The 26,716-nt window shown below is 37.6% G+C and overlaps 1 protein-coding gene across 1 annotated transcript in view; it reads left to right on the top strand.

The window, feature by feature from the left end:
* The window catches only part of WDPCP (WD repeat containing planar cell polarity effector), a gene marked incomplete at both ends in the record, with an annotated part of 270,224 nt that overhangs the window by 22,262 nt on the left and 221,246 nt on the right, over nt 1-26,716 (top strand). Inside the window, 4 exons of the mRNA XM_079720396.1 lie at nt 521-568; nt 1,419-1,463; nt 2,997-3,067; nt 3,319-3,378. Coding sequence (XP_079576522.1) covers nt 521-568; nt 1,419-1,463; nt 2,997-3,067; nt 3,319-3,378 — 224 coding nt within the window. The remainder of the gene's footprint in view (nt 1-520; nt 569-1,418; nt 1,464-2,996; nt 3,068-3,318; nt 3,379-26,716) is intronic.

Raw genomic sequence — 26,716 nt, forward strand, 5'->3', positions numbered from 1 at the left:
GAATGGTTTGGAAGGTTTTTTGAATCTAAACAAGCTGCAGATAATTTATCCACACCTTCCTCTAAACCTTTCTTTTCTGCAGATTTCCCCCAAATACCCTACTAGACTCGAGTTAAATTAGAGAAGAGAAAGCCACAGCTCAGAATTCTATCCACTGATTTCATTTGGCCTTGCTTAGTGGTAGTTTCTTTTGGTAGCACCCTGTGAAAAATATCAGAGGAAGCGTGAGAGAAAAAAGTTGGTCTTCCTTGACGTCAGTTCTTTACCACTTCTTTCCTCATGCCGTTCTAGTTTTGTATATTTCTTTTCTAACTGGACTGATAAACTATCCAGTTCCTGAATATCCCTAGAATAGATAAACCCATGTCCAGATACCTTTGAAGTATTTCATTTCCAGTAACATAAAGAGATTGTTTCTGCCCTCCTCCCTGCCCTACCGACCCTGCCGTACAGTATGGGTTGCCTTCTTATCCTCCATAACTTTTTACCATAATCTAATGTCATTTCTTCCTTTCTACAGATAGAGACATCGGGATCTACCAGTATTATGACAAGAAAGAGCCACCAGGTAAAGTGTCTGTTCTACTAAAGTGATTTTTGTAAACTTTGTATTCTAAACTATAAAATACTGACTTGAAAACTCTGTTTTTATGAGCCTTAGATGAATTCTAGAATTTCAAGAAAGGTTACTCCAGTTCTTCAGAAAAATGCTGAGGTTGATATCTATTCTATATAAAATAAAGCAATATTGAGAAAATGCTATAGCAGAACCTGAAAGTTTTCATTTTACTGCTGATTAGACTGATAACTGGACAGTCTATTCTCGTTTATTTATCAGTGTCCCAGTAGAGGGCATTGTTAATGCATGGGTCCCACTGATGCTGGCCTCCCGGATCCTCACCTGATATCTGAAATAGGCATTTCTGAGTGAGTGATCAATTTTCTTTATCTGATTAATCCTGTTAATCCCAGAAGTTTCATGATGGGCCAAAAGGTCTTTCTAGCTAGAGTTACTTCCTGTTTTGGTCTCTGTTGAAGTGGGGCTTGTGTGGGCATCCTGTGTGCTTAGCTTGGTGGCTAATAGGCTGACTTCATGGTTCTGATGACAGACTGAAGCAGCTTCTGTTCTGGGCTCAGTTGCAATTCTGTTCCCTATCTGATGAGATTGCAAATTCAGGATATTGGCCCACCTGTTGTGCTTTGTAAGCCTTTTCACTACAAATTTAGGAAATCTTCTATGAAATGAAAACATCCAAATTATGGCATTTTTCAACTGCCTTTTTAAAAGTTTAGCATATTTTATTAATCTCAATAGCGTGTATAAATACATTATTTATGCACATATAAAAATATAAAGTATTATAATAAAAATAATTTCCACTTTTTTTTTTTCCATCTCTCTTCTGCCACAATATCAGCAACAGAGCATGGTAACTTAGAAGAAAAGCAGAAGCTGGCAGAATGTAAGTTTACTTTATATATTTTTGGAATTATTATAAAACTGGAATTTTAATATCCCTGAAAATTCAGTCTTAAAACATATTTTAAGCTTTCTGCACAAATAGAAAATGTTATTCCTTACAAATTTCTTATAAATTCCCATTGTTTAGGTACATAAACATGTGATTAAGAATTATATTGTTAGGAATTTTTCATTTAGACCATTGAAATCTCTGTCCATTGTTTGGTGAGATATATGCTTTTGTAAACACAAACTTTCTTAATGAACCATATTTATATTATTTAATATATTTAAAATAAGTGTACCATGCTTAAATTCTGATAACATTTTATTATCCATATTATGCCTAAATTATTAATATGTTTTACCCATTGTAAGAGAATAAGATTTGTAATTATCTGTATTAGCATTTTATTCTCTTTAGTCTTTCCTGTTTTCAAATATATAAACATGTTATATATGTAATATGGGTACAGTATAATGTGGTTAAAATATGACTGTTTTATTTGGAATATAGGTGGAGCTGAATATCCTACTTATTCTCATTTTAAATGATCAAGCTAACATTTAATTTTTAAAAATACGGTATTAGTACCTGCAACAGAGATTTAAAACTTTTTACATATGCTCTGCACATCATAAATTATGCTTATAGAATGTCATTAATTTGCTTTAATAAGATATATAGCAATTCTATAAAAATTTAAATGCCTATATATACTGTATATTATATGTACATACACACAAAACACATGTACACACGCATTTAGAATTATTATTTAGGAGAATTCAGAGATGAATTCGTTTTTGTGATGAAATAGATATCATTATAATGAATTTAATATTCTGTTAATTCTTTTAAAAAGAACTATTTTTAGTTTGTCTTAGGCTAACATTGAGACTCTACTAAATAATTTAATCTTTTAATTTAAAACAAAACAAAGGCTTATCATTATTGAATTGTGGTGTAGATTTTAAAGAGAATTATTTTAAATAGAAAAGAGCACTGTTAGTGTCTAATCTGTTAAAACTTGGATTTCCCTCAAATTTGTCCTTAGTTTAAATGTGTGATGCTTAATTTTAAATTCATTTTCTCTGTGTTATTTTTTAAATTTTATTTCTTTCCTCACTATATTCATTTACTCATAGGAATTTTCAGATCTGATAAGGCTACTTGCACAGTTTGGAATTTCTTTTGGATTGACTCTTTATTTATATGAAAATGTTACTTCTGTGGTAAAGAGTGGGTCATTTACTGTTAAGTGCTAGATTCACAGGCCTAGGAAGCTTTCCCAGGGATTCTCTGAGCCTTGTTAGTTGTCATCATAAAATTTTGATCAGGGAGATTGTTTTGTGGTAAAAATCCTGTTTTTATGACAGAGCCTTTCAAAAACTGTCATTTGATGATGGAAATGAAGCCTACTTCCTTTCAGTTAAGGAGGTGTTTTATTTTAATCTCCTAAGGCACATTGCTAAGCAGAGTTTCCTTTTTAAACCATGTTTAACTAACTGTAGTACACGTTTTGTTTGCCAGCACGAGATTTTCCATGGACGCTCAAAAACAGACGCCCAGAAAAACTTCGAGACTCACTCAAGGAGTTGGAGGTATATTTCCAGAAGTTTCAAAAATGGCAACAAACAAATCTGTTTTAAAACATCTTTCAACAGCTTTAATTTTCATAAAGGATCAGCTCTCCTGGTGATGATAGCTTTGCTTTTGTCCAGTGAGGAGTTCCAAAACAGTTGCATCTTTGTGAGGCATGCTGATCTTTTTTTTTGCTTGCAAATCAGAAGCACTTTAACTGGTAACGACAATGTGTATAGCCAACTGCACTCTCTTTTTCTGTTTCCTTCAGGAGCTGATGCAAAATAGTCAGTGTGTGCTGAGCAAATGGAAGAACAAATATGTCTGTCAGGTAAAAAGGTTTGACATGCTTTCGCAGTGTTTAACCAATGGAGCTGAAAACTATGCAGTAATTGGTATTCTTGTGTTATGATAGGTAATGGACAAAAACTTTTTAGGAACAGGTATTTCATAGTTTGAATTCTAGTCATTCTAGAACTAACATTAGACAGATTGACTCAGGCTACCTCATTAATCAGTATAGTTGTACTGACACTATAAGCACTAGTAACAGTCTTTTCAGATGGTATTTTTTGTTTGTCATAGATTTAATCATATTTTTGAATGAAGGTAAAACCATAGGACAAACGGTATTTTGACCACTCTTGTAAGCATTTGTGAACACCATGCTTATGGAAATCAACAAGCAGACTAGAGTTAGACCTAACAAAACAAGACATTTGCTCTTACTTTTTGAATCCTCTAAACTATACTGTTTAATATGATAGCCGGTAGTCACCTGTGGCTATTTAAGTATAAATTTAAACTAATTAAAATTAAAAATGCAGTTCCTCAGTTGCACTACCCACATTTTAAGTGCTCAGTAGCCACATGTTATGATATGGACAATATATATACAGAGCATTTCCATCTCCGAAAGTTCTTCTGTACAGCATTATTAGAGCCTGGACAAGGTGAGCTACATGTTGAATGGGTCTAGATTCAGGACATAATAATCAATTGTCCGTTGATCATAAAATAATGGGCAAATATCTCAGCTGTGTCAATAGGCTTAAAAAATGCTATTTGCCTAGAAAAATTTTACTTGCTTATGATAAAAAGAATCATTAGTAATATTCTACTCCTACATGTAGTTGAAGTTACGTCAGTACTACTAATAATTATAACTGTTTTATGGAGTTAAATATCCTGTATCAATTTAAATTCTTACTTGTTTACAATGTGATTCACGAATTTTAGGTCTAACTACTCTTGTTTGAAGTTTAGACCCATGGCTCTATCCATAAATCTACAACATTGAATTTGTAGTAATTATAAACTTGTCTTAATCTACTATTTGAATATAGATCTCATTTTAGTGGACTCTAGTTTGTCCTCATTTTTTGTTTAAACTAGTCTGCCTTTATTCATGAAAGTGACTTTAGTTACCTCCTCAACTGTCATAATTATTACTTTCCAGAGACTGTTTACAAGGTTGAATTAATATTTTTAGAACCATAATACTTCTTTTTTTTTAACATTTTTATTGGAGTATAATTGCTTTACAATGGTGTGTTAGTTTCTGCTTTATAACAAAGTGCATCAGTTATACATATGCATATATCCCCATATCTCCTTCCCCTTTCATCTCCCTCCCACCCTCCCTATCCCACCCTTCTAGCTGGTCACAAAGCACTGAGCTGATCTCCCTGTGCTATGCTACTGCTTCCCACTAGCTATCTATTTTACATTTGGTAGTGTATATATGTCCGTATATACACTACCACTCTCTCACTTTGCCCCAGCTTACCCTTCCCCCTCCCCGTGTCCTCAAGTCCATTCTCTAGTAGTTCTGTGTCTTTATTCCATCTTGCCCCTAGGTTCTTCATGACCTTTTTTTTTTTTTTTTTTAGATTCCATATATATGTGTTAGCATACGGTATTTGTTTTTCTCTTTCTGACTTACTTCAGTCTGTGTGACAGACTCCAGGTCCATCCACCTCACTACAAATAACTCAATTTTGTTTCCTTTTTAGAACCATAATACTTCTTAAATTAGACTTAGGATACTATTGAAAAGGATGGAATTATTTAAAAATTCATAATTTGTTTTCATAAAAATTTTAATCAGACTTTAAAACTTGAATACAAAATATACTCCAGAAAGTTTTAAACTTAGTACAACTCACATTGTACTTCTCAATGCCATTACTCACTTTAAAAGCTGGTTCAAAATTATTTGACTGCAGGGGAAGCCTACCACCTATAGTAAGAGGTGTGTCTCATGGTCTCACCCTTACTGTTGCACAGGTAAGTTGGAACATGTCAGGCATCTGAAAATATGCAGTGGAGCATCTCAGTAGGCAATCCTTTTTAAATAGACTTTATTGCATTTTAATTTATTAAGCAGGTTTGTGTGCATGTGTGTATGGGAGAGTATGAAGAGGGATATTCCTCACTATTGAATTAATTCAGAAAAGGAATTTGCATGATAGAATATATAAAAATTACTTCCGTAATTTATAGCAACCTGAAAATACTGATTTCATAGGCTGTTGTACGAATGAGTCTGCTTTTTTTTTTTTTTTTTTGAGGTACGCGGGCCTCTCACTGTTGTGGCCTCTCCTGTTGCGGAGCACAGGCTCTGGATGCACAGGCTCAGTGGCCATGGCTCACGGGCCCAGCCACTCTGTGGCACGTGGGATCCTCCCAGACCGGGGCACGAACCCACGTCCCCTGCATCGGCAGGTGGATTCTCAACCACTGCGCCACCAGGGAAGCCCAATGAGTCTGCTTTTAACATTTCCAATGGAACTTATCATTATGTTCTGTCATATTTTGTGCTTTATTTCTATGATTGATAAGATATGCCTTAAGTAGACCTTTTACTACCAGCACGTTCTTGATGTGATATATTTCAACAAGATAACTTGACCTCCACCGTGTCCACAGGTCCAGGTTATTCCCCATATCTTTAGGGCCTTTGAAAGACCTCCTAACATTATCCATCCACTACCACAGTTTCTAGACAGGACAATTAACTAGGTCTTCTAAAAATATGAATATGTGTGTTATTCTTAAAGATCTCTAATATGACAGAAAATTAAAAATTTGGTGCTCAAGCTAAATTTTCAGAAGGATCCCCTTAACCTTTTGTTAGCTGCAAAATCAGTAAATCATCTCTACAGGCTCCCGTAGGGTCCCCCTTTTGTACATCATCCAGTGTGGTAACTCTAAAGATAACATATGTTTACATTTCTATTAGTAATTTTCCCCATATATTTAACCCTAAAATGGCAGCCATTGATCACAACATATGTTTTCTAATTCTTAGAAAAGAAATGAAAAAAGTTCCTCAGTATCTTGGTGCTAACATAGTTAGACTCTTCAGTTTTCGACTGTGCCACTCCTTAACTAATGTAAATCTTTTATCCCTCCCTCAAAAAGGGGCAACTTTAGGCTATATGGAATGTATCTTGGTTGTCTTCTTTTTAAGGGATCCTTATTTCTTCAGAAGGTTCAGTTGTTCAGGAATTAGCAATGCAACTACAACATAAAGAATTTCAGAGGATGCAGTCTGAGCCTGGATTTTTCCCTCTGTTGAATAACAAGGTTTTGTTTTGATAGGTTATCATCAGTATCAAAGCTTAGTTCATGTTGTTGATTCAGTGATTCAATGACCTATAAATTGTACCATTTAAAAAATAATTCCTTCCATTTGTAAATTCAGAACAGTTTATAAATCAAGACTTACCTATACATATGTTCTATATGAAAACTTTCTTTTGAAGTTGGTTTTTCAGACTGTACCTGTTACTAGTTTGAAATGAAAGTGTATCACATATATTTCTCACTGATTTTTTGATCTCCTAAAATTATTTTATTATGAGAAAGTATTTAATAATTTTCTGCTTTGAATTTCTTAAACCATTTTCCAAACTGTTCTTAAGGAATAATAGTTTCGGCATTGAGATACTATTAAATTGTACACTGCTGTGGTGGAATATTTTAATTCCTTAAATTGTGCTTCAAGTCACATTCATATTTGCAGATTACTGCATAATTAGTTAAAAGCAATATTATCATTAAGATAGATGTAACTTCATATATATTGATTTTAGATTAAATTATTTGAATCATATATGTACATTTGAGCATAAAAGTATGATGTAGTCATCTTTACCCTGATTTCTTTCTATACTTACTCGACATTTCCAGATACAACTTTAAAATGCCAAGAAAATATAGTTTTCTTTTTAAATTCTTGTAATGAATTACTTGACAGGCTATGTAAAAGTAGAGATTATTTTCCAAGCATATCACAGATAAACTGTGACCTTAAGGAACTTATTTTATTATAACTTCCTCAATTGTAGAATGAATAGCATCGTTACCTGATCTTTCATCAAACTGTGTGAAAATCAGTTTCGATTTCCTCATAAAATAATAATTGACAAACCATGGTTTTAAGTTATGACCATTAGTAATAGCATATTATTTATACAAAACCCATCACACAGTATTTACTGACTGCCACCGTTGCAGGAGGCACTAAAGATGTGTAAAGTGTGGGCTGAGTTGCCAGCATAACCTAGTCAAGGAAAACAGACATGTAAAATCACTAGGACACTAGTGAGTGCTAAGTTGTATGACACCAAGTTAAAAAGATAATAAGAATTTAGAGAAAGCACAGAGATTAGTCTGGAAGTGGGATGTAGGCTAAAACATGAAAACCAGAGGTGGTTTCTCCAAAGAACAAATGAAATGGGATAATTATTTTCTGGAAACACCAAACTGAGGGGTTTCTGGACTTGAAGATTTTAAGCACAGAGTAGAAGTAAGGTGGCTAGACTGAAAATAAGGGGATTAAGTAAGAGTCTGTGTCTGGAATGGTGAGATCTTCCCCAACTCCTTACCCCCTCCAGCACCGAGGCTTATATCTCAATGTAACTTATTTAGAAGACCCTTCTCTGACAAAATAGATTATTACTCCCAGAGCAAAGCCTATGGATACTGATATTTGGTAGTTCCCTTTGAAAATGTAGATGTGCCAACAAATCTCCTTACAGTGAAGCCCAAGTTAACAAGCCTCCTGATACACACCAAGCTTCCAATCAATTTTTTGGAGACTCACTTTTAAATATAACCAGGGATGGGAATGTAAATTGGTACAACCACTGTGGAGAGCAGAATGGAGGTTCCTTAGAAAACTAAAAATAGAATTACTGTATGACCCAGCACTCCCACTACTGGGCATATACCCTGAGAAAACCATAATTCAAAAAGAGACATACCACAGTGTTCATTGCAGCACTGTTTACAATAGCCAGGACATGGAAGCAACCTAAATGTCCATTGACAGATGAATGGATAAAGAAGATGTGGCACATGTATACAATGGAATATTACTCAGCCATAAAAAGAAACGAAACTGAGTTATTATTTTTTTTTTTTTGTTCACCTGAAAATTACTTTATTTTGCCCTCATTCTTAAAAGTACTTTTTATGGTTAAATAATTCTAGGTTGACAATCATTTTCTTTCAGTCCACTGAAAGTGTTCCATTTTTTAGCTTGGCTTCTGTCATGGGTGATGAAGAGTCTTATCAGTCTTTGTTCTTTGGAGGTTATCATCTTCACTGGAAGTTTTTAAGGCCTCTCTCAGCCATTCGTGTCATGCAGATTCATCATGGTATGCCTAAGTATGGATTCTTTTTTTTTTTTTTTTTTTTTAGCATGAATCACTACTTTATTGCCAAATCATATTCCTTTTTTTTTTTATTAGTTTCTGCTTTATAACAAAGTGAATCAGTCATACATATACATCTGTTCCCACATCCCTTCCCTCATGCATCTCCCTCCCTCCCACCCTCCCCATCCCACCCCTCCAGGCGGTCACAAAGCACCGAACTGATCTCCCTGTGCTCTGCGGCTGCCTCCCACTATCTATCTACCCTACGTTTGGTAGTGTACATATGTCCATGCCTCTCTTTCGCTTTGTCACAGCTTACCCTTCCCCCTCCCCATATCCTCAAGTCCATTCTCAAGTAGGTCTGTGTCTTTATTCCCGTTTTACCCCCAGGCTCTTCATGACATTTTTTTTTTAAATTCCATATATATCTGTTAGCATAGGGTATTTGTCTTTCTCTTTCTGACTTACTTCACTCTGTATGACAGACTCTAGGTCTATCCACCTCATTACAAATAGCTCAGTTTCGTTTCTTTTTATGGCTGAGTAATATTCCATTGTATATATGTGCCACATCTTCTTTATCCATTCATCTGATGATGGACACTTAGGTTGTTTCCAGCTCCGGGCTATTGTGAATAGAGCTGCAATGAACATTTTGGTACACGTCTCTTTTTGAATTACGGTTTTCTCAGGGTATATGCCTAGTAGTGGGATTGCTGGGTCATATGGTAGTTCTATTTGTAGTTTTTTTTTTTTTTTTTTTTTTGCGGTAGGCGGGCCTCTCACTGCCGTGACCTCTCCCCCCGCGGAGCACAGGCTCCGGAGCACAGGCTCAGCGGCCATGGCTCACGGACCCAGCCGCTCCGCGGCATGTGGGATCCTCCCAGACCGGGGCACGAACCCGTGTCCCCTGCATCGGCAGGCGGACTCTCAACCACTGCGCCACCAGGGAAGCCCCTATTTGTAGTTTTTTAAGGAACCTCCATACTGTTCTCCATAGTGGCTGTACCAATTCACATTCCCACCAGCAGTGCAAGAGTGTTCCCTTTTCTCCACACCCTCTCCAGCATTTATTGTTTCTAGATTTCTTGATGATGGCCATTCTGACTGGTGTGAGATGATATCTCATTGTAGTTTTGATTTGCATTTCTCTAATGATTAATGATGTTGAGCATTCTTTCATGTGTTTGTTAGCAGTCTGTATATCTTCTTTGGAGAAATGCCTATTTAAGTCTTCTGCCCATTTTTGGATTGGGTTGTTTGTTTTTTTGCTATTGAGCTGCATGAGCTGCTTATGAATTTTGGAGATTAATCCTTTGTCAGTTGCTTCATTTGCAAATATTTTCTCCCATTCTGAGGGTTGTCTTTTGGTCTTGTTTATGGTTTCCTTTGCTGTGCAAAAGCTTTGAAGTTTCATTAGGTCCCATTTGTTTATCTTTGTTTTTATTTCCATTTCTCTAGGAGGTGGGTCGAAAAGGATCTTGCTGTGATTTATGTCATAGAGTGTTCTGCCTATGTTTTCCTCTAAGAGTTTGATAGTTTCTGGCCTTACATTTAGGTCTTTAATCCATTTTGAGCTTATTTTTGTGTATGGTGTTAGGGAATGATCTAATCTCATACTTTTACATGTCCCTGTCCAGTTTTCCCAGCACCACTTACTGAAGAGGCTGTCCTTTCTCCACTGAACATTCCTGCCTCCTTTATCAAAGATAAGTTGACCATATGTGCGTGGGTTTATCTCTGGGCTTTCTATCCTGTTCCATTGATCTATCTTTCTGGTTTTGTGCCAGTACCACACTGTCTTGATTACTGTACCTTTGTAGTAGAGTCTGAAGTCAGGGAGCCTGATTCCTCCAGCTCCGTTTTTCGTTCTCAAGATTGCTTTGGCTATTCGGGGTCTTTTGTTTTCCCAAACAAATTTTGAAAGTTTTTGTTCTAGTTCTGTGAAAAATGCCAGTGGTAGTTTGATAGGGATTGCATTGAATCTGTAGATTGCTTTGGGTAGTAGAGTCATTTTCACAATATTGATTCTTCCAATCCAGGAGCATGGTATATCTCTCCATCTATTTGTATCATCTTTAATTTCTTTCATCAGTGTCTTATAATTTTCTGCATACAGGTCTTTTGTCTCCTTAGGTAGGTTTATTCCTAGATATTTTATTCTTTTTGTTGCAATGGTAAATGGGAGTGTTTTCTTGATTTCATTTTCAGATTTTTTATCATTAGTGTACAGGAGTGCCAGAGATTTCTGTGCATTAATTTTGTATCCTGCTACTTTACCAAATTCATTGATTAGCTCTAGTAGTTTTCTGGTAGCATCTTTAGGATTCTCTATGTATAGTATCATGTCATCTGCAAACAGTGACAGCTTTACTTCTTCTTTTCCAATTTGGATTCCTTTTATTTCCTTTTCTTCTCTGATTGCTGTGGTTAAAACTTCCAAAACTAGGTTGAATAAGAGTGGTGAGAGTGGGCAGCCTTGTCTTGTTCCTGATCTTAGTGGAAATGGTTTCAGTTTTTCACCATTGAGGACGATGTTGGCTGTGGGTTTGTCATATATGGCCTTTATTATGTTGAGGAAAGTTCCCTCTATGCCTACTTTCTGCAGGGTTTTTATCGTAAATGGGTGTTGAATTTTGTCGAAAGCTTTCTCTGCATCTATTGAGATGATCATATGGTTTTTCTCCTTCAACTTGTTAATATGGTGTATCACATTGATTGATTTGCGTATATTGAAGAATCCTTGTATTCCTGGAATAAACCCCACTTGATCATGGTGTATGATCCTTTTAATGTGCTGTTGGATTCTGTTTGCTAGTATTTTGTTGAGGATTTTTGCATCTATGTTCATCAGTGATATTGGCCTGTAGTTTTCTTTCTTTGTGACATCCTTGCCTGGTTTTGGTATCAAGGTGATGGTGGCCTCGTAGAATGAGTTTGGGAGTGTTCCTTCCTCTGAAATTGTTTGGAAGAGTTTGAGAAGGATGGGTGTTAGCTCTTCTCTAAATGTTTGATAGAATTCGCCTGTGAAGCCATCTGGTCCTGGGCTTTTGTTTGTTGGAAGATTTTTAATCACAGTTTCAATTGCAGTGCTTGTGATTGGTCTATTCATATTTTCTATTTCTTCCTGAGTCAGTCTTGGCAGGTTGTGCATTTCTAAGAATTTGTCCATTTCTTCCAGGTTGTCCATTTTATTGGCATAGAGTTGCTTGTAGTAATCTCTCATGATCTTTTGTATTTCTGCAGTGTCAGTTGTTACTTCTCCTTTTTCATTTCTAATTCTATTGATTTGAGTCTTCTCCCTTTTTTTCTTGATGAGTCTGGCTAATGGTTTGTCAATTTTGTTTATATTCTCAAAGAACCAGCTTTTAGTTTTATTGATCTTTGCTATCATTTCCTTCATTTCTTTTTCATTTATTTCTGATCTGATCTTTATGATGTCTTTCCTTCTGCTAACTTTGGGGGGTTTTTGTTCTTCTTTCTCTAATTGCTTTAGGTGCAGGGTCAGGTTGTTTACTCGAGATGTTTCCTGTTTCTTAAGGTGGGATTGTATTGCTATAAACTTCCCCCTTAGAACTGCTTTTCCTGCGTCCCATAGGTTTTGGGTCTTCGTGTCTCCATTGTCATTTGTTTCTAGGTATTTTTTAATTTCCTCTTTGATTTCTTCAGTGATCACTTCGTTATTGAGTAGTGTATTGTTTAGCCTCCATGTGTTTGTATTTTTTACAGATCTTTTCCTGTAATTGATGTCTACTCTCATAGCATTGTGGTCGGAAAAGATACTTGGTACAATTTCAATTTTCTTAAATTTACCAAGGCTTGATTTGTGACCCAAGATATGATCTATCCTGGAGAATGTTCCATGAGCACTTGAGAAAAATGTGTATTCTATTGTTTTTGGATGGAAAGTCCTATAAATATCAATTAAGTCCATCTTGTTTAATGTATCATTTAAAGGTTGTGTTTCCTTATTTATTTTCATTTTGGATGATCTGTCCATTGGTGAAAGTGGGGTGTTAAAGTCCCCTACTATGAGTGTGTTACTGTCAATTTCCCCTTTTATGGCTGTTAGTATTTGCCTTATGTATTGAGGTGCTCCTCTGTTGGGTGCATAAATATTTACAATTGTTATATCTTCTTCTTGGATCGATCCCTTTATCATTATGTAGTGTCCTTCTTTGTCTCTTCTAATAGTCTTTATTTTAACGTCTATTTTGTCTGATATAAGAATTGCTACTCCATCTTTCTTTTGATTTCCATTTGCATGGAATATCTTTTTCCATCCCCTTACTTTCAATCTGTATGTGTCTCTAGGTCTGAAGTGGGTCTCTTGTAGACAGCATATATATGGGTCTTGTTTTTGTATCCATTCAGCCAGTCTATGTCTTTTGGTGGGAGCATTTAGTCCATTTACATTTAAGGTAATTATTGATATGTATGTTCCTATTCCCATTTCCTTAATTGCTTTGGGTTCGTTATTGTAGGTATATTCCTTCTGTTGTGTTTCTTGCCTAGAGAAGTTCCTTTAACATTTGTTGTAAAGCTAGTTTGGTGGTGCTGAACTCTCTCAGCTTTTGCTTGTCTGTAAAGGTTTTAATTTCTCCATCAAATCTGAATGAGATCCTTGCTGGGTAGAGTAATCTTGGTTGCAGGTTTTTCTCCTTCATCACTTTAAGTATGTCCTGCCACTCCCTTCTGGCTTGTAGAGTTTCTGCTGAGAGATCAGCTGTTAACCTGATGGGGATTCCCTTGTGTGTTATTTGTTGTTTTTCCCTTGCTGCTTTTAATATGATTTCTTTGTGTTTAATTTTTGACAGTTTGATTAATATGTGTCTTGGTGTATTTCTCCTTGGATTTATTCTTTATGGGACTCTCTGTGCCTCCTGGACGTGATTAACTATTTCCTTTCCCATATTAGGGAAGTTTTCAACTATAATCTCTTCAAATATTTTCTCAGTCCCTTTCTTTTTCTCTTCTTCTTCTGGAACCCCTATAATTCGAATGTTGGTGCGTTTAATGTTGTCCCAGAGGTCTCTGAGATTGTCCTCTGTTCTTTTCATTCTTTTTTCTTTATTTTGCTCTGCATCAGTTATTTCCACTATTTTATCTTCCACCTCACTTATCCGTTCTTCTGCCTCAGTTATTCTGCTATTGATCCCATCTAGAGTATTTTTCATTGCATTTATTGTGTTTTTAATCGATGCTTGATTCATCTTTAGTTTTTCTAGGTCCTTGTTAACTGTTTCTTGCATTTTGTCTATTCTATTTCCAAGATTTTGGATCTTGGAAATAGAATCTTGGATCATCTTTACTATCATTATTCTGAATTCTTTTTCAGGTAGACTGCCTATTACCTCTTCATTTGTTAGGTCTGGTAGGTTTTTATCTTGCTCCTTCACCTGCTGTGTGTTTTTCTGTCTTCTCATTTTGCTTATCTTCCTGTGTGAAACTGAGTTATTTGTAGTGAGGTGGATGGACCTAGAGTCTGTCATACAGAGTGAAGTAAGTCAGAAAGAGAAAAACAAATACCGTATGCTAACGCATATATATGGAATCTAAAAAAAAAAATGGTACTGATGAACCTAGTGGCCAGGCAGGAATAAAGACATAGGCATAGAGAATGGACTTGAGGACACTGAGGGAGGGAGGGGGAAGCTGGGGTGAAATGAGAGTAGTATCAACATATATACACTACCAAATGTAAAATAGATAGCTAGTTGGAAGCAGCTGCATAGCACAGGGAGATCAGCTCCATGCTTTGCGACAACCTAGAGGGGTGGGATAGGGAGGGTGGGAGGGGGCTCAAGAGGGAGAGGATATGGGGATATATGTATGCATATGGCTGATTGACTTTGTACAAAAGAAACTAACACAGTATTGTGAAGCAATTATACTCCAATAAAGATCTGTTAAATAAATAAATAAATATAACCAGGGAGCCAGAGATCCACAGTACTTTCAAGGAAATCTCCACCTGTAAATCTAAGGTCTATGAGTCTGAGGCTAAAGCAAACAGAAAAGAAAAAGAATCAGGGACAGTACAATAAACAGAACTAAATTCAGGGAATTAAAATTAATCCCCACAGAGAAATAAGAGAAGTTCTTGCATCTTTGAAACAAGAATAGGATGCTATTTTTGAAAAAGCAATACTCAGGAAAAAGGAAAGGAGCTCTTGAGAATTAAAAATATGACAGCATAGGGGCTTCCCTGGTGGCCCAGTGGTTAAGAGTCCACCTGCCAATGCAGGGGACACGGGTTTGAGCCCTAGTCCAGGAAGATCTCACATGCTGCGGAGCAACTAAGCCCATGTGCCACAACTACTGAGTCTGTGCTCTAGAGCCCGTGAGCCACAACTACTGAGCCTGTGTGCCACAACTACTGAAGCCCGTGTGCCTAGAGCCTGTGCTCCGTAACAAGAGAAGCCACCTCAGTGGGAAGCCTGTGCACCGCAATGAAGAGTAGCCCCTACTTGCCGCAACGAGGCCCACGCACAGCAGCAAAGACCCAATGCAGCCAAAAATAAATAAAAATAAAAATAAATTAAAAAAATATGACAGCATAGATAGAAGAATTAATAGAAGAATTGAATGATAAAGTTAAAATATCCCTATAATGCAGAACAGAGTGTACTAAAGGACATAGTGAACAATAGGCAATAGAAGATAAGAAGATTAGAGCATCAGGCCAGAAGGTCCAATATCTTACTAATGATAGAAAACAGGAGGGAAGAAACAAACAAACAAAATATAATAGAAGAAAATTTCCCAGAACTGGAGGATGTTTGTTTACAGTTTGAAAGGACCCAGTGGTTGAAAAAAAGGACTAATACCAAGACATATTTTGTGAATTTTAGAAAACCAAAGATAAAAAGAAGATCCAGAAAGCTTTTGCAGTAAAAAAATAAAAATAAGATACACAGAAAGGAATGGGAATCAGACTTCTCAATAGCAATACAAGGAGTTAGAAGACTGTGGAATCATGCCTTCAAAATTCTGAAGGGAAGAGCTTTTAGCCTAGAATTCTGTGTCTAGAATTCTAAATTGCCTTTCAAGCAAGGACATTTTCAGGCTAGTTAGCTCTCAGAAAATCTTACCTACCTGCCATGGACTTTTTCTCAGGAAGTTATTGGAAGACGTGCTGCCCTAAAGCAGTAGAGTGAACCAAGAAGCAAGATTTCTTAGGATCCAGGTAACAGAGGATCTTACACAGGAAAGAAATGAAGAGAAATCTTAGGATGACTGTGCTTTAGGCCTAGGTAGCAGCTGGTCCAAATTGGGGCAGGGGACAGAAGGTTCTCCTAGGAATATTGGAGGGAGGGAAGAAAAGGAACTGATAGATCTGATATCTAATCTGATCTAGGAGAATTAATAATAATAATATTTAATAAGAGATAATAAAAGATATAGGATAATTAAATTTTACTGAAAAAAAATCTGTAAGTAATGATCAAGAAATAACATATATGGAAGACATTGCTAGTTGCTTGTCCAGTATCTATTTTTCTTTATGAACAGACCCTATTGTTCAGAGTGGCAAAATGAGGCAGTTCTGACCAAAGTAAGCAGAGGTTCCTGGTAGGACTTACAAGAAAGCTTACTTTTTTTAAGTCATATTTTTGTACAACATTTAAAAATCAGAATTAATGCCCCTCAAAAGACCTATAATGAGCAAAATATCAGAATTTTAAATAAACGTTGCACTGTTTCACTGACTCTTCCTGTTGCCTCGGGCTTCCAGTGGCTCCACAAAGCACTGCCATTCACTGCCTGCTATGAGGGCAGAGTAGGTTGTTCAAACTAGTGGTATTATTTTCCATAGACCACTGCCCCTATCCAAAAATATGTCTTCCCCAGGCTGAGGCATTTGAAATTCCTCTATTGCTCATTTTTCGGTATGAGAAATTCTCATGTGTGCTATGGAGCATGCCCAGAGATTAGTGTTTATTTAAGAAGTTTACAGTAAAATTTCCACCCACTGACCCACTAACAGCTTACACAAAAAAGCAAAATATTGTAGGAATATTGCATACTTTAAATGTATTTTTACATATAAAATACATGTACTTATATATATATATATATATATATATATAAAATGTCACACCAGACTCAACTGGAATGTGGCTTTTCAGCTTCTGTGCTTCCAGTCTGGATCTGAAATATTCCTGAAGGGACAGTGCCCTGCTTTTGACCATTCTTTCACTCAAGGCATATATATATAGTGCCTACTATATGCCAAATAGAATTCTCATTGCTAGGGATGCCAGTGAATAAAACAGACAAAAATGACCATTATCCCTGTTCCCCTGTAGCTTAAGTTCTATTAGGGTAGACAATCAAGAAGGGATTGATAAGTAAAATTTAGAGTATGTAAGAAAGTAATAAAAATTGTTAAGAGAAAAATAAAGCAAGAAAAATAGGAAGTATATGTGGGGGATGGTAGGGCAGGATGGGCCTGATATCTGGTGACCAGGAAAGACCTCGTGTGATTAAGACATAAAGGAGCAAGCCGTGGAAGGTATCTGGAGAAGAGGGTTCCAGGCAGAGGGAAAGGCAGGTACAGAGGCCCTGAGATGGAAGTATACGTGACATGTTTGAAAAACATCGAAGAGTTGATCTGATTGGAGTGGGATGAGCAAGGAGAAGAGTAGTAGGAGTTGAGATCAGAGAGAAAATGAGGCACTAGTTATATAAGGGCCTTCCAGGCCTTTGAAAGGACTTGGCTTTTACTCTAAGTGAGATGGGAAACCTTTCGGGACTTTTGAGCAGAGGAGGAGCTTGATCTGATTTACTTTTTAATTGGATAACTCTAGCTATTGTGATGCGAACACATTGAAGGAAGCGAAGATCAAATCGGCAGTCAGAAGGCTGCTTCCATAGTCCAGGTGAACAGCCATAACGGTGGTTTTGACCGCATGGAGCGGTCAAGTGGTGAGAAGTGGCCAGATTCTGCTGATGGATCAGGTGTGGAATATAGGAGAAATTTCTAAGCAGCTGGAAGAATGGCCATTTACTGAGATGGCAAAGACTGAGAAGAGACATTTTAGAGGGAAATATCAGGAGCTCAGTTTTTGACGTCAGTGTTTGAAATGCCTGTTAGATATTGAAGTAGAGAAGACAGTAGACAATTGGTTATAGGAATGTGTAGTTTAGAGAAGGGCCTGGGCTGGAGAGAGAAATTAGGGAGGCAGCAACAGAGATGGTATTATAGCCAAGAAATCAGTGAAGATCACCAAGGGAGTGAGTGTAGATAGAGAACTAGAGGAGGCAGAAGGGCGGAGCTCTGGGGTGCTCCAGCATTGGGGATTGGAGAGAGAGAAAGGGAGAGATGGAGAAAGGAGAGGAATAAGGAGTAGCCAGAGAGGTAGAGCACACTGAAGGGAATGTGGTGCGCTGGAAACTAGGTTTCAGCAAGAAAGTTGAGTGTTGCTGGTATGTAGCATACCAGTAACAAGTTGCCTGATATTGACTATCGGATGGAGTAGCATGGAGGTCATTCGTGACCTAGATTAGAGCAGGGTCAGTAGATGGTATGGGTAGAAGCCTGACTGGAATGTATTTAAGGGAAAATGGGAGGAGAGAAATTAGGGCTTTACAACATCAGAAAGGATTACGTTATAAAGGAAAATGGAGAAATAGGTCAGGAGCTTGCGAGAGAGGTGAGGTTAAAAGAGGTTTTTGTTTCTTTTTTTAGATGCAAGAAATAACATCTATTCCTGTTGATAAGCTAATGGGAGTAGTACAGTTGACGCAGAAAAGGGAAGAATTAATTGCTGGAGTAATGTTAACCAAAAGCCACTTAATAAAGGGAAAGGGGATGAAAAGTAGGTTCCTGGTACCTGTTGATGTCATGGAGCTGTCTTTGCAGCCATGGACTGCTTAAGGCCATATTTCTTGTTCTGTGAGGAAGAACAAACTTCCATTCGGTTAAGTAATGACTTTTTTCTTTTAAGCTTTCTATTACATGCGCCTGAATGCAGTTCTAAGTGACACAACGTATTTAGAAATATGATGGTAGAACCAGGAGAAATTACCAAGAGTTGAAATGGTTACATTTGAGAGTGGGATGAGAGGCTGTGGTGGGATAAGACAGTAAACAGCTGCTTTAATTCCAAGTATTCTTTGACATTTTAACAATTTATATGTGTATTTCTTTAATTGAAATACTATTTGTGTGTGTGTGTGTGGTACGCAGGCCTCTCACTGTTGTGGCCTCTCCCGTTGCGGAGCACAGGCTCCGGACGTGCAGGCTCAGCGGCCATGGCTCACGGGCCCAGCCGCTCCGCGGCATGTGGGATCTTCCCAGAACAGGGCACGAACCCATGTCCCCTGCCTGCATCGGCAGGCGGACTCTCAACCACTGCGCCACCAGGGAAGCCCTGTGTTCTTTTTTTTTTTTTGATAGTTGCTATTTTGTGGGTGTGAGGTGATAACTCATTGTGGTTTTGATACACATTTTTCTAAAGGTTAGTGATGTTGAGCATCTTTTCATATGCTTGTTGGCCATTTGTATATCATCTTTGGAGAAATGTCCATTCAAGTCCTTTGCCCATTTGTTAATTGGGTTTTTTGATTTTTTTCTTTTTGTTGAGTTATAGGAGTTTTAAAAAGTATATTTTGGATATTAATCTCTTGTCAGATATATGATTTGCAAATACTTTCTCCCACTCTGTAGGTTGTCTTTTCACTCTGTTAATTGTGTCCTCTGATGCACAAAAGTTTTAAAATTTTATGTAGTCACATTTGTCTATTTTTGCTTTTAGTGTCATATCTAAGAAATCATTTTCAAATCCAACGTTATGAAGCTTTTCCCCTATGGTTTCTTCAAGGAGTTTTACCGTTTTGGGTCTGAGTCTAGGTCTTTAATCCATTTTGAGTTATTTTTTGTGTATGGTGTAAGGTAAGGGTCCATCTTCACTCTTTTGCATGTGGATATCCAGTTTTCCCAGCACCATTTGTTGAAGAGACTGTTCTTTCCCTATTGAGTGGTCTTGGCTCTTGTTGAAGATCATTTGAAGATCATATTTGTGAGGGTATATTTCTGGGCTCTCTATTCTGTTCCGTTGGCTTGTAGATCTGTCTTTTGATAGTACCGCACTATTTTGATTATTGTGGCTTTATAATATGTCTTGAAATCAGGAAGTGTGAGAACTTTCTTCTTTTTCAAAATTGTTTTGGCTATTTGGAATTCCTTGAGATTCCTGGTCAACTTAAATAGGCTCTACTCTTTTCTACTTAAACAAGTAAACACAATTAGTATTCATCTCAGGTACCACCATGTCTTATCCGTTTCCTTCAGAATCAAATTTCTCAAAAGAATTTCTGTTTGGAGTCTCCATTTCTCTGTTGCTCACTCAGCATTTAACCAACTTCAGCTATACTTTTCTCCTGATTACACTGAAAACCTTTTACACTGAGATTACAAAAAACCCTCTGTATCACTAAATCCAATAGCCTTTTTTTTTTTTTAAAGCATCATCTTAAATACACAGGAGGATTCAACAGTACTGACCACTCCAGTGTTCTTGAGATACTTTTTTCTGTTAGTTCTCGATGACACTTTGCTCTTCTAATATTCTTCCTACCTCTCCAGCATTCTTCTCTGTATCCTTTTCAGGCCTATGCTTCTTTCCCCGTCCTTGAATGTTAGGGTTCCTCAAGGCCTAATTCTAAGCCCTCTCCTCTTTACTCTGAACTCCTGGGTTATCAAATATACATAGCTACAGTGCCCCCCCACCTGATGGATGAATTATTTAAGGGACTAAATTATAGATAAGAAGGTTGATTGGTGAGCCGAGAATTAGAACAAAAGCAAGGAGATGTTCTTACAGGATATTTCTATCAGGCTATGGTTAGGACTCTGACTTGCCCTTGGGCTTTTTCTTTCTTGACAACTGGCATTAGTTATCAGAGTCATATCTCTGAACAGAGTTACAGACATTGGTACAGGCTTCTCTCAGGCTCTGATCTGAACTGTGCACTGCCCACCACTCCATTTAAAATATCTGACCTGGTCCTCATTTGTTACCTTTTCTTTATGGGAAAAGTGTTGATTAGATTTTGAGAAGCTTCCAAATCATCTGCTTGTTGGAGACATGGAAAACACCTTTGCCTCCACAGCAACTCATTTACAGGTGCTTTTGTTCAGGTGAGCCTCCCTGGAACTGGCTAACATATACAGGTGCAACAACCACAGTGTCTCCGGACATTGCCAAATGTCCCCTGCTGGCCAAAATCATCCCCACACTTGAGAACCGCTGGTTTAGAGGGAAGCTGGTTTAGGTTGAAGAAGGAGCTGGAGAGAAGAAAACCAGATGGGCTACTGCATGGAAATCAACTGAGTGAGAGTTAAAGGATATTAGTTCCTAAGCGGGCCAGCTGTGGGGGGACATAGGATTTGTCCTATGTCTTGGTCTCTACTTCTCCACTAATTATGACACCTTCAGTTAGTTGCTTTACCCTTCTGATTGTGAATTAGTATGAGGATTAACCTTGTTACTATTATTTTTTAACTTACGTACTTACTATGTACCAGAGTTGTACTGGCATTTCATATGAATTATAGAGATGGTATGTATTAAAGTCCTCTGTAAATTATAAGATTTTGTACAAAAGTAATGGGCTGTCCTGTTCACTTCTTACCACTGTTTTTATCCTTTAGATCCTTAAAACTACTGGCAAATACAAGATTTACCTTTGTACCATGTTCTTTCGTGCATTTCATAAAATATTGTATTTTCTAAGAACAATCACTTATTTTATGTAATTATTTTATATATATAAAAGAGCTGGATTTAAAATTACATTAGGGATTAAAATGTAGCATCACTCATTTTATAATGAGAATAAGTGAGAAAATGAGATTTTTTAATTTTAAATAGATTTAGCAGGCAAATTTCCAGGAATGTATCTGTTCCATATGTTGAATAACATCACAGAAATCTTTGGGAAACCCCATTGTTAGCACTTCTCTATCTAGAAAAAAATACCTGTTTGTTTCTTGTCCTTTTGTTTCTTTTTCTTAGTCAATTCCCTATAGTGAGTCAATTAAAATTTTTTTTCTTATTCTTGTCTTAACTACATTCACTTTTGTCTCTCTACTTTAATGGATTAGTCAGGCATGATTTGCCTCTATACTCAGTAATGTTTGCTGAGGGCTTCCCTGGTCACGCAGTGGTTGAGAGTCCGCTTGCCGATGCAGGGGACACGGGTTCTTGCCCCGATCTGGGAAGATCCCACATGCCGTGGAGCGACTGGGCCCGTGAGCCATGGCCGCTGAGCCTGCACGTCTGGAGCCTGTGCTCCACAACGGGAGAGGCCACAACAGTGAGAGGCCCGCGTACTGCAAAAAAAAAAATAATAATAATAATAATAATGTTTGCTGAATGAAGTAATAAATTACAGAAAACATGTTATCCCTCTTCCAGCAGGTTATCTGTTAAAATGATCAGTGACCCTACCTTTCATTATAGATTTCCTCAATGTAAAGTTGTTTGTCTGTCTATAGTTCTGAGTTTCTGCAGAATTTATCCCATGGATTGAATTGGGGGGCAGGGTTGAGGGAGGTATTGGGTCTCATCCTGATGCAAATTCACTGGGCCTCCAGAGGAATGGTTTATAATATTAATACTTTAAATATTTGCTTCAACCCTAGAATTCATTCCAAGGGTCATAATACTTTGTTGCCTCTCTGGATTGTAGTGTTTAGCACCTGCTGTCTCCCACGTCTCCTGATGATTTCATGGGATCAGTCTTAGCTGCCTGTCCATGACTTACCTCTCAAATGATGGATTGAACCTATCACCCAGTGTTGATTTCTAGTACTGATCCTGCATGCCTTTACTTTTCACTTCTCCCCAGATGTCATAATAATCACATGATTTGGGGGGGAGTTTCCTTAGCCAGTGAGAATACTGAATACAATTAAATTGCTGTGATCACCATTATAAAATAGCTCATTCACGGTTATTTACGGCACCAGTTCTTCAGTACTTGAGACCATGATGTATCGGTCAATACATGATGTATGATGTAATATTTCTCTTCTTTATGGCTACTAAACTGCCTCTTCTAGGAAGCAGTCATCTGTCTTAACCAAAATCTCCACTTCTCTTAGATGAGATTTTCCGCCGTATTCTACGCATATTCTACCAATACATGCCTGCATCATTCACCATTGTATCCCCGTCTGTATGCTTGGCATATATATAGGAGGCACTCGCATATTTTTGATCTACTGAGTGAATGAAACTCGGATTCTTGTGATTGCTTAAGTTCTGTTAATGACGTCATCTGGTAAAATTTTCTCTTTCTTTTCCCAGTTCCATTTCACTTCTAATTAAGAACTCAACATAAGGTTAAGAGAAACCAATTTGAAGAACCATCTGAATATCATGGGAATCATTTCTTAGTTTCTTAAAGAGAAAGCACACCTCTCTGGTATGAGCTTATTGAAGAAAATGAGAAGGAAAAAATTATAAAAGCAATAGGAAGAAACATGGTCAGAGCAGAACTAGCAAGGAAGATACTTCCTGTCTGACAGGGTATTGGAGAAAAGGAAAAGTTTCAGTTCCTATTTTGCCTTAGTCATCTTCTGCACAAGGAACGACATTAAAATTGGAACAATGTTGGGAAATCCCATGGGCCCTCTCATTTATTCATCCTGTGGATCTCTTCTCAAACTCACATGTGCTCTGGAGGTGTCTCACTTTGCTTCTTTTTCATTTTCTGAGCTGTTGAATTCTCCAGTTCCTTGTAGTGGAGTAGGACAGTATCTTGGTACCCTTTTTCCTTCTTGTCCTGCCAAATCTTACATAGGCTTTTTCCATTTTGGAGAGCTTAAGAACTAACTTTTTGGGGAAACAGGTGGAGATACTTTCCTGTCTGGGCTAGAATATTCTTTTCCTGAGACCCAGACTATTTTTTTCCCCCTAATTCTGGTTATCTCCATTACTGTATCCAGGAATATCTTTGGCACCAGTACTTGGAAACCTTATGCTTCCCCACAGGTTGTTTTATAAAAATGCATTAATTAACTTATTAATTTGTTTGTACCTTCTTATTCCAAAATCTGGTGTTAGGGATACTGCTAGGACACAAGACATTTGGAAATCTGAAATGATGGACATACCTTGATGCTAATGAGTACCCAAGCTAGGTGTCAGTAGAGGACTAACCTGATCTTTTAACACCTCTAAAGATTGGCATGTCCCAGAGCACAGACCTTGGACCTCTTTCTCTCTTTCCACTTTTTTTCTTCTTCTTAAGCAACAGAAATTTATTTTCTCACAGTTCTAGAAGCTGGAAGTCTAAGACCAAGGTGCGCTGAGGGTTGGTTTCTGATAAGGCCTCTCTGCCTTACTTGTAAACAGCCATCTTCTTACTTCGTTGTCATATGGCCTTTTCTCTGTGTGTGCACATGGAAAGAGAGAGCCCTCTGGTGTCTCTTCCTCTTATAAGGACACCAGTCAAATTAGATTAGGGCCCCACCCTTATGATCTCTCCACTCATTTTTTAAGGAGAGCTTATTCAGTTCCATGTTAAACACTACCTTTACATTGTTGATGACTCCCAAATATAATCTTAAGCCACCACCTCACCCTGAACTTCAGACTACTTGATGTCTCTACTTGTATGTCCATAGACACCTTAAACTTAACATGTCCACACCAAACCCTCGATTCCCCCAAGCTAAATTTACTTCTCCTCAAGTGTTTCCTATCTCGGTAAACATAGTTGCTCAGCCCAAAAACCTTTGAGTTTTCCTCTTGTATGCCACATCCAATTCTTCAGCAAGTCCCCTTTAAAATATATCTCAAATCTATCGACATACTGTTTCCTCTAGCATTGCCATTCTCGTTCAAGCCATCATCTTCTCTCACCCGGACCACTGCAATAGCTTCCTAATGGTCTCCTTGCTTTTACTCTTGCCCTGATCCCTCTTAATTTATTTTTTTATTTTATATATATATATTTTTTAAATTTTTATTTCTTTATTTAGTTTTGGCTGTGTTGGGTCTTCGTTTCTGTGCGAGGGCTTTCTCCAGTTGCAGTGAGCGGGGGCCACTCTTAATCGCGGCGCGCGGGCCTCTCACTATCGCAGCCTCTTGTTGCAGAGCACAGGCTCCAGACGTGCAGGCTCAGCAGTTGTGGCTCACGGGCCCAGCCGCTCCGGGGCATGTGGGATCCTCCCAGACCAGGGCTCAAACCCATGTCCCCTGCATTGGCAGGCAGACTCTCAACCACTGCGCCACCAGGGAAGCCCTGACATTATTTTAAAACTATTTTTTGTTCTCTTTGTCCACACTCAAATGCAAGCTTCCTGAAGGGAGGTAGGGCAAGGGCATTGTGTGTTTTGTTCAATGCTGTATCTTCAGCACCTAGAACAGGGCCTGACTCTTACAAAATACTAAATATTCATTTGTGGAATGAATGAGTGAATGCATTAGTGGCTGCACCCATCCTTTGAGAAAGATTCTGAAGGAATGCCCAAGCTCAGTGGGCAGGATCCACAGTCCCCAAATCACGCCCCCTATCTCCATGTGTATGTCAGTTATCTACTGATGTATGTATGCTTTCCTGCTACGCCTTGACACTTCCCCTTCAAATCCTTTCCAGCTTAAGTTCCCTCTTTTACGTACTATCACAGTTGCACTTTCCATCTCCATCCGACAAAAGTGGTCTTTTAGAATTAATTTTATAACATAACAAGTGCTCATACATAGAAAAAGCAATTTCTATTAGGAGATGAGGGTTAGTTCATGATAATTGTGGTGAGAGCACAAAATAAGGAACAACAAATTTGGGACCTGGACAAATTAAATTCCAAAGTTCTGAAAGAACTTGCACATATCTTGGCGACAGTATCCTTGTTAACTCAGAGCAAATAGGAAAAGTGACAAAAGATTGTAGTGGTTATAACTCACCTGGAGTCTAGTGTTCCATATCTAACATCGAGCCCAGTCTGGGCACAAGATTTTAAAAAAGACAGAGGAATGTGTTCAGAGATGGTAAATGGTATAGTGAAAACATATGAGTAATGTTTGAATAATAATAACAATAATTATAATTACAGACATTTACTGTGTGCCAGATATTACTCTAAATACTGTTTGTAAATAGTAATTTAATCCTCATCCTATGAAGTAGATATTATTATACCTCGTCTCAGAGGAGGAAATGAAGTTATAGAAGTTAAGTAACTCCCTCAAGGTCACACGGCTAGTAAGACATAGAGCCAGTGCTGATTTCATTTTGATTTGAGTCCATGTTCTTAACCACTATGTTATTATCTTTTAGTATGTAAAAAGAGCACTATTGAAGAGAAACTGGGGCTACTGTAGAAGTTCTTAGAAGGCGGTGTTAGCCTTCACCTCAAGCTCAAGCATCGCCACCTCTTCTCAGTACCCCCAGTCTACCCAGTATGTATTCTTATGATAGGACCGGTAACACTTTATTACACTTACTTGCTTATATCCCTACCTCTCTGTACTAACCTATATTTAACCTGTTTAAAGGGTTATATTTGATTCACTTTTGAGCCACTAAATTTAGTTTAGTGTTTGGCATATAATCAACATTCAGTTTCTGTTGAATGAAAAAAATGAAAGACTGATCTTTAAATTGATTAGAACTTTCCAGTGGTAGAACAGCTTTCCTGTAAGGTAATAAGCTTCTGGTCACTGGCAGTTTTCAAGCATGGGCTGGATGCTTGAAGGATGCTTGTAGGGATGCTGCAGAGGAACTTCCATGTCATGTGGGAGTAGAAGATTAGACCAGGTTTCCTTCTAACTATGAATTATTTGATCCTATGATGTTAATTATGATTCTTTCTCTAAACATTTAGTTAGCACCTCCTATGTGCCTGGCATTGTTCTAGGCACTGAAGACACAAAGATAAAAGTGGCCTAGCTAGTATCCATAAGGAGCTAGTAATCAGTGGATAATGAAGAAAAGAGGTGCTTAAGAGTATAGGTATAAAGTTTTAGTAGATAAAAATAA

This window comes from Hyperoodon ampullatus (genome assembly GCF_949752795.1).
Source record: "Hyperoodon ampullatus genome assembly, chromosome: 15".
NCBI lineage: Eukaryota > Metazoa > Chordata > Mammalia > Artiodactyla > Ziphiidae > Hyperoodon > Hyperoodon ampullatus.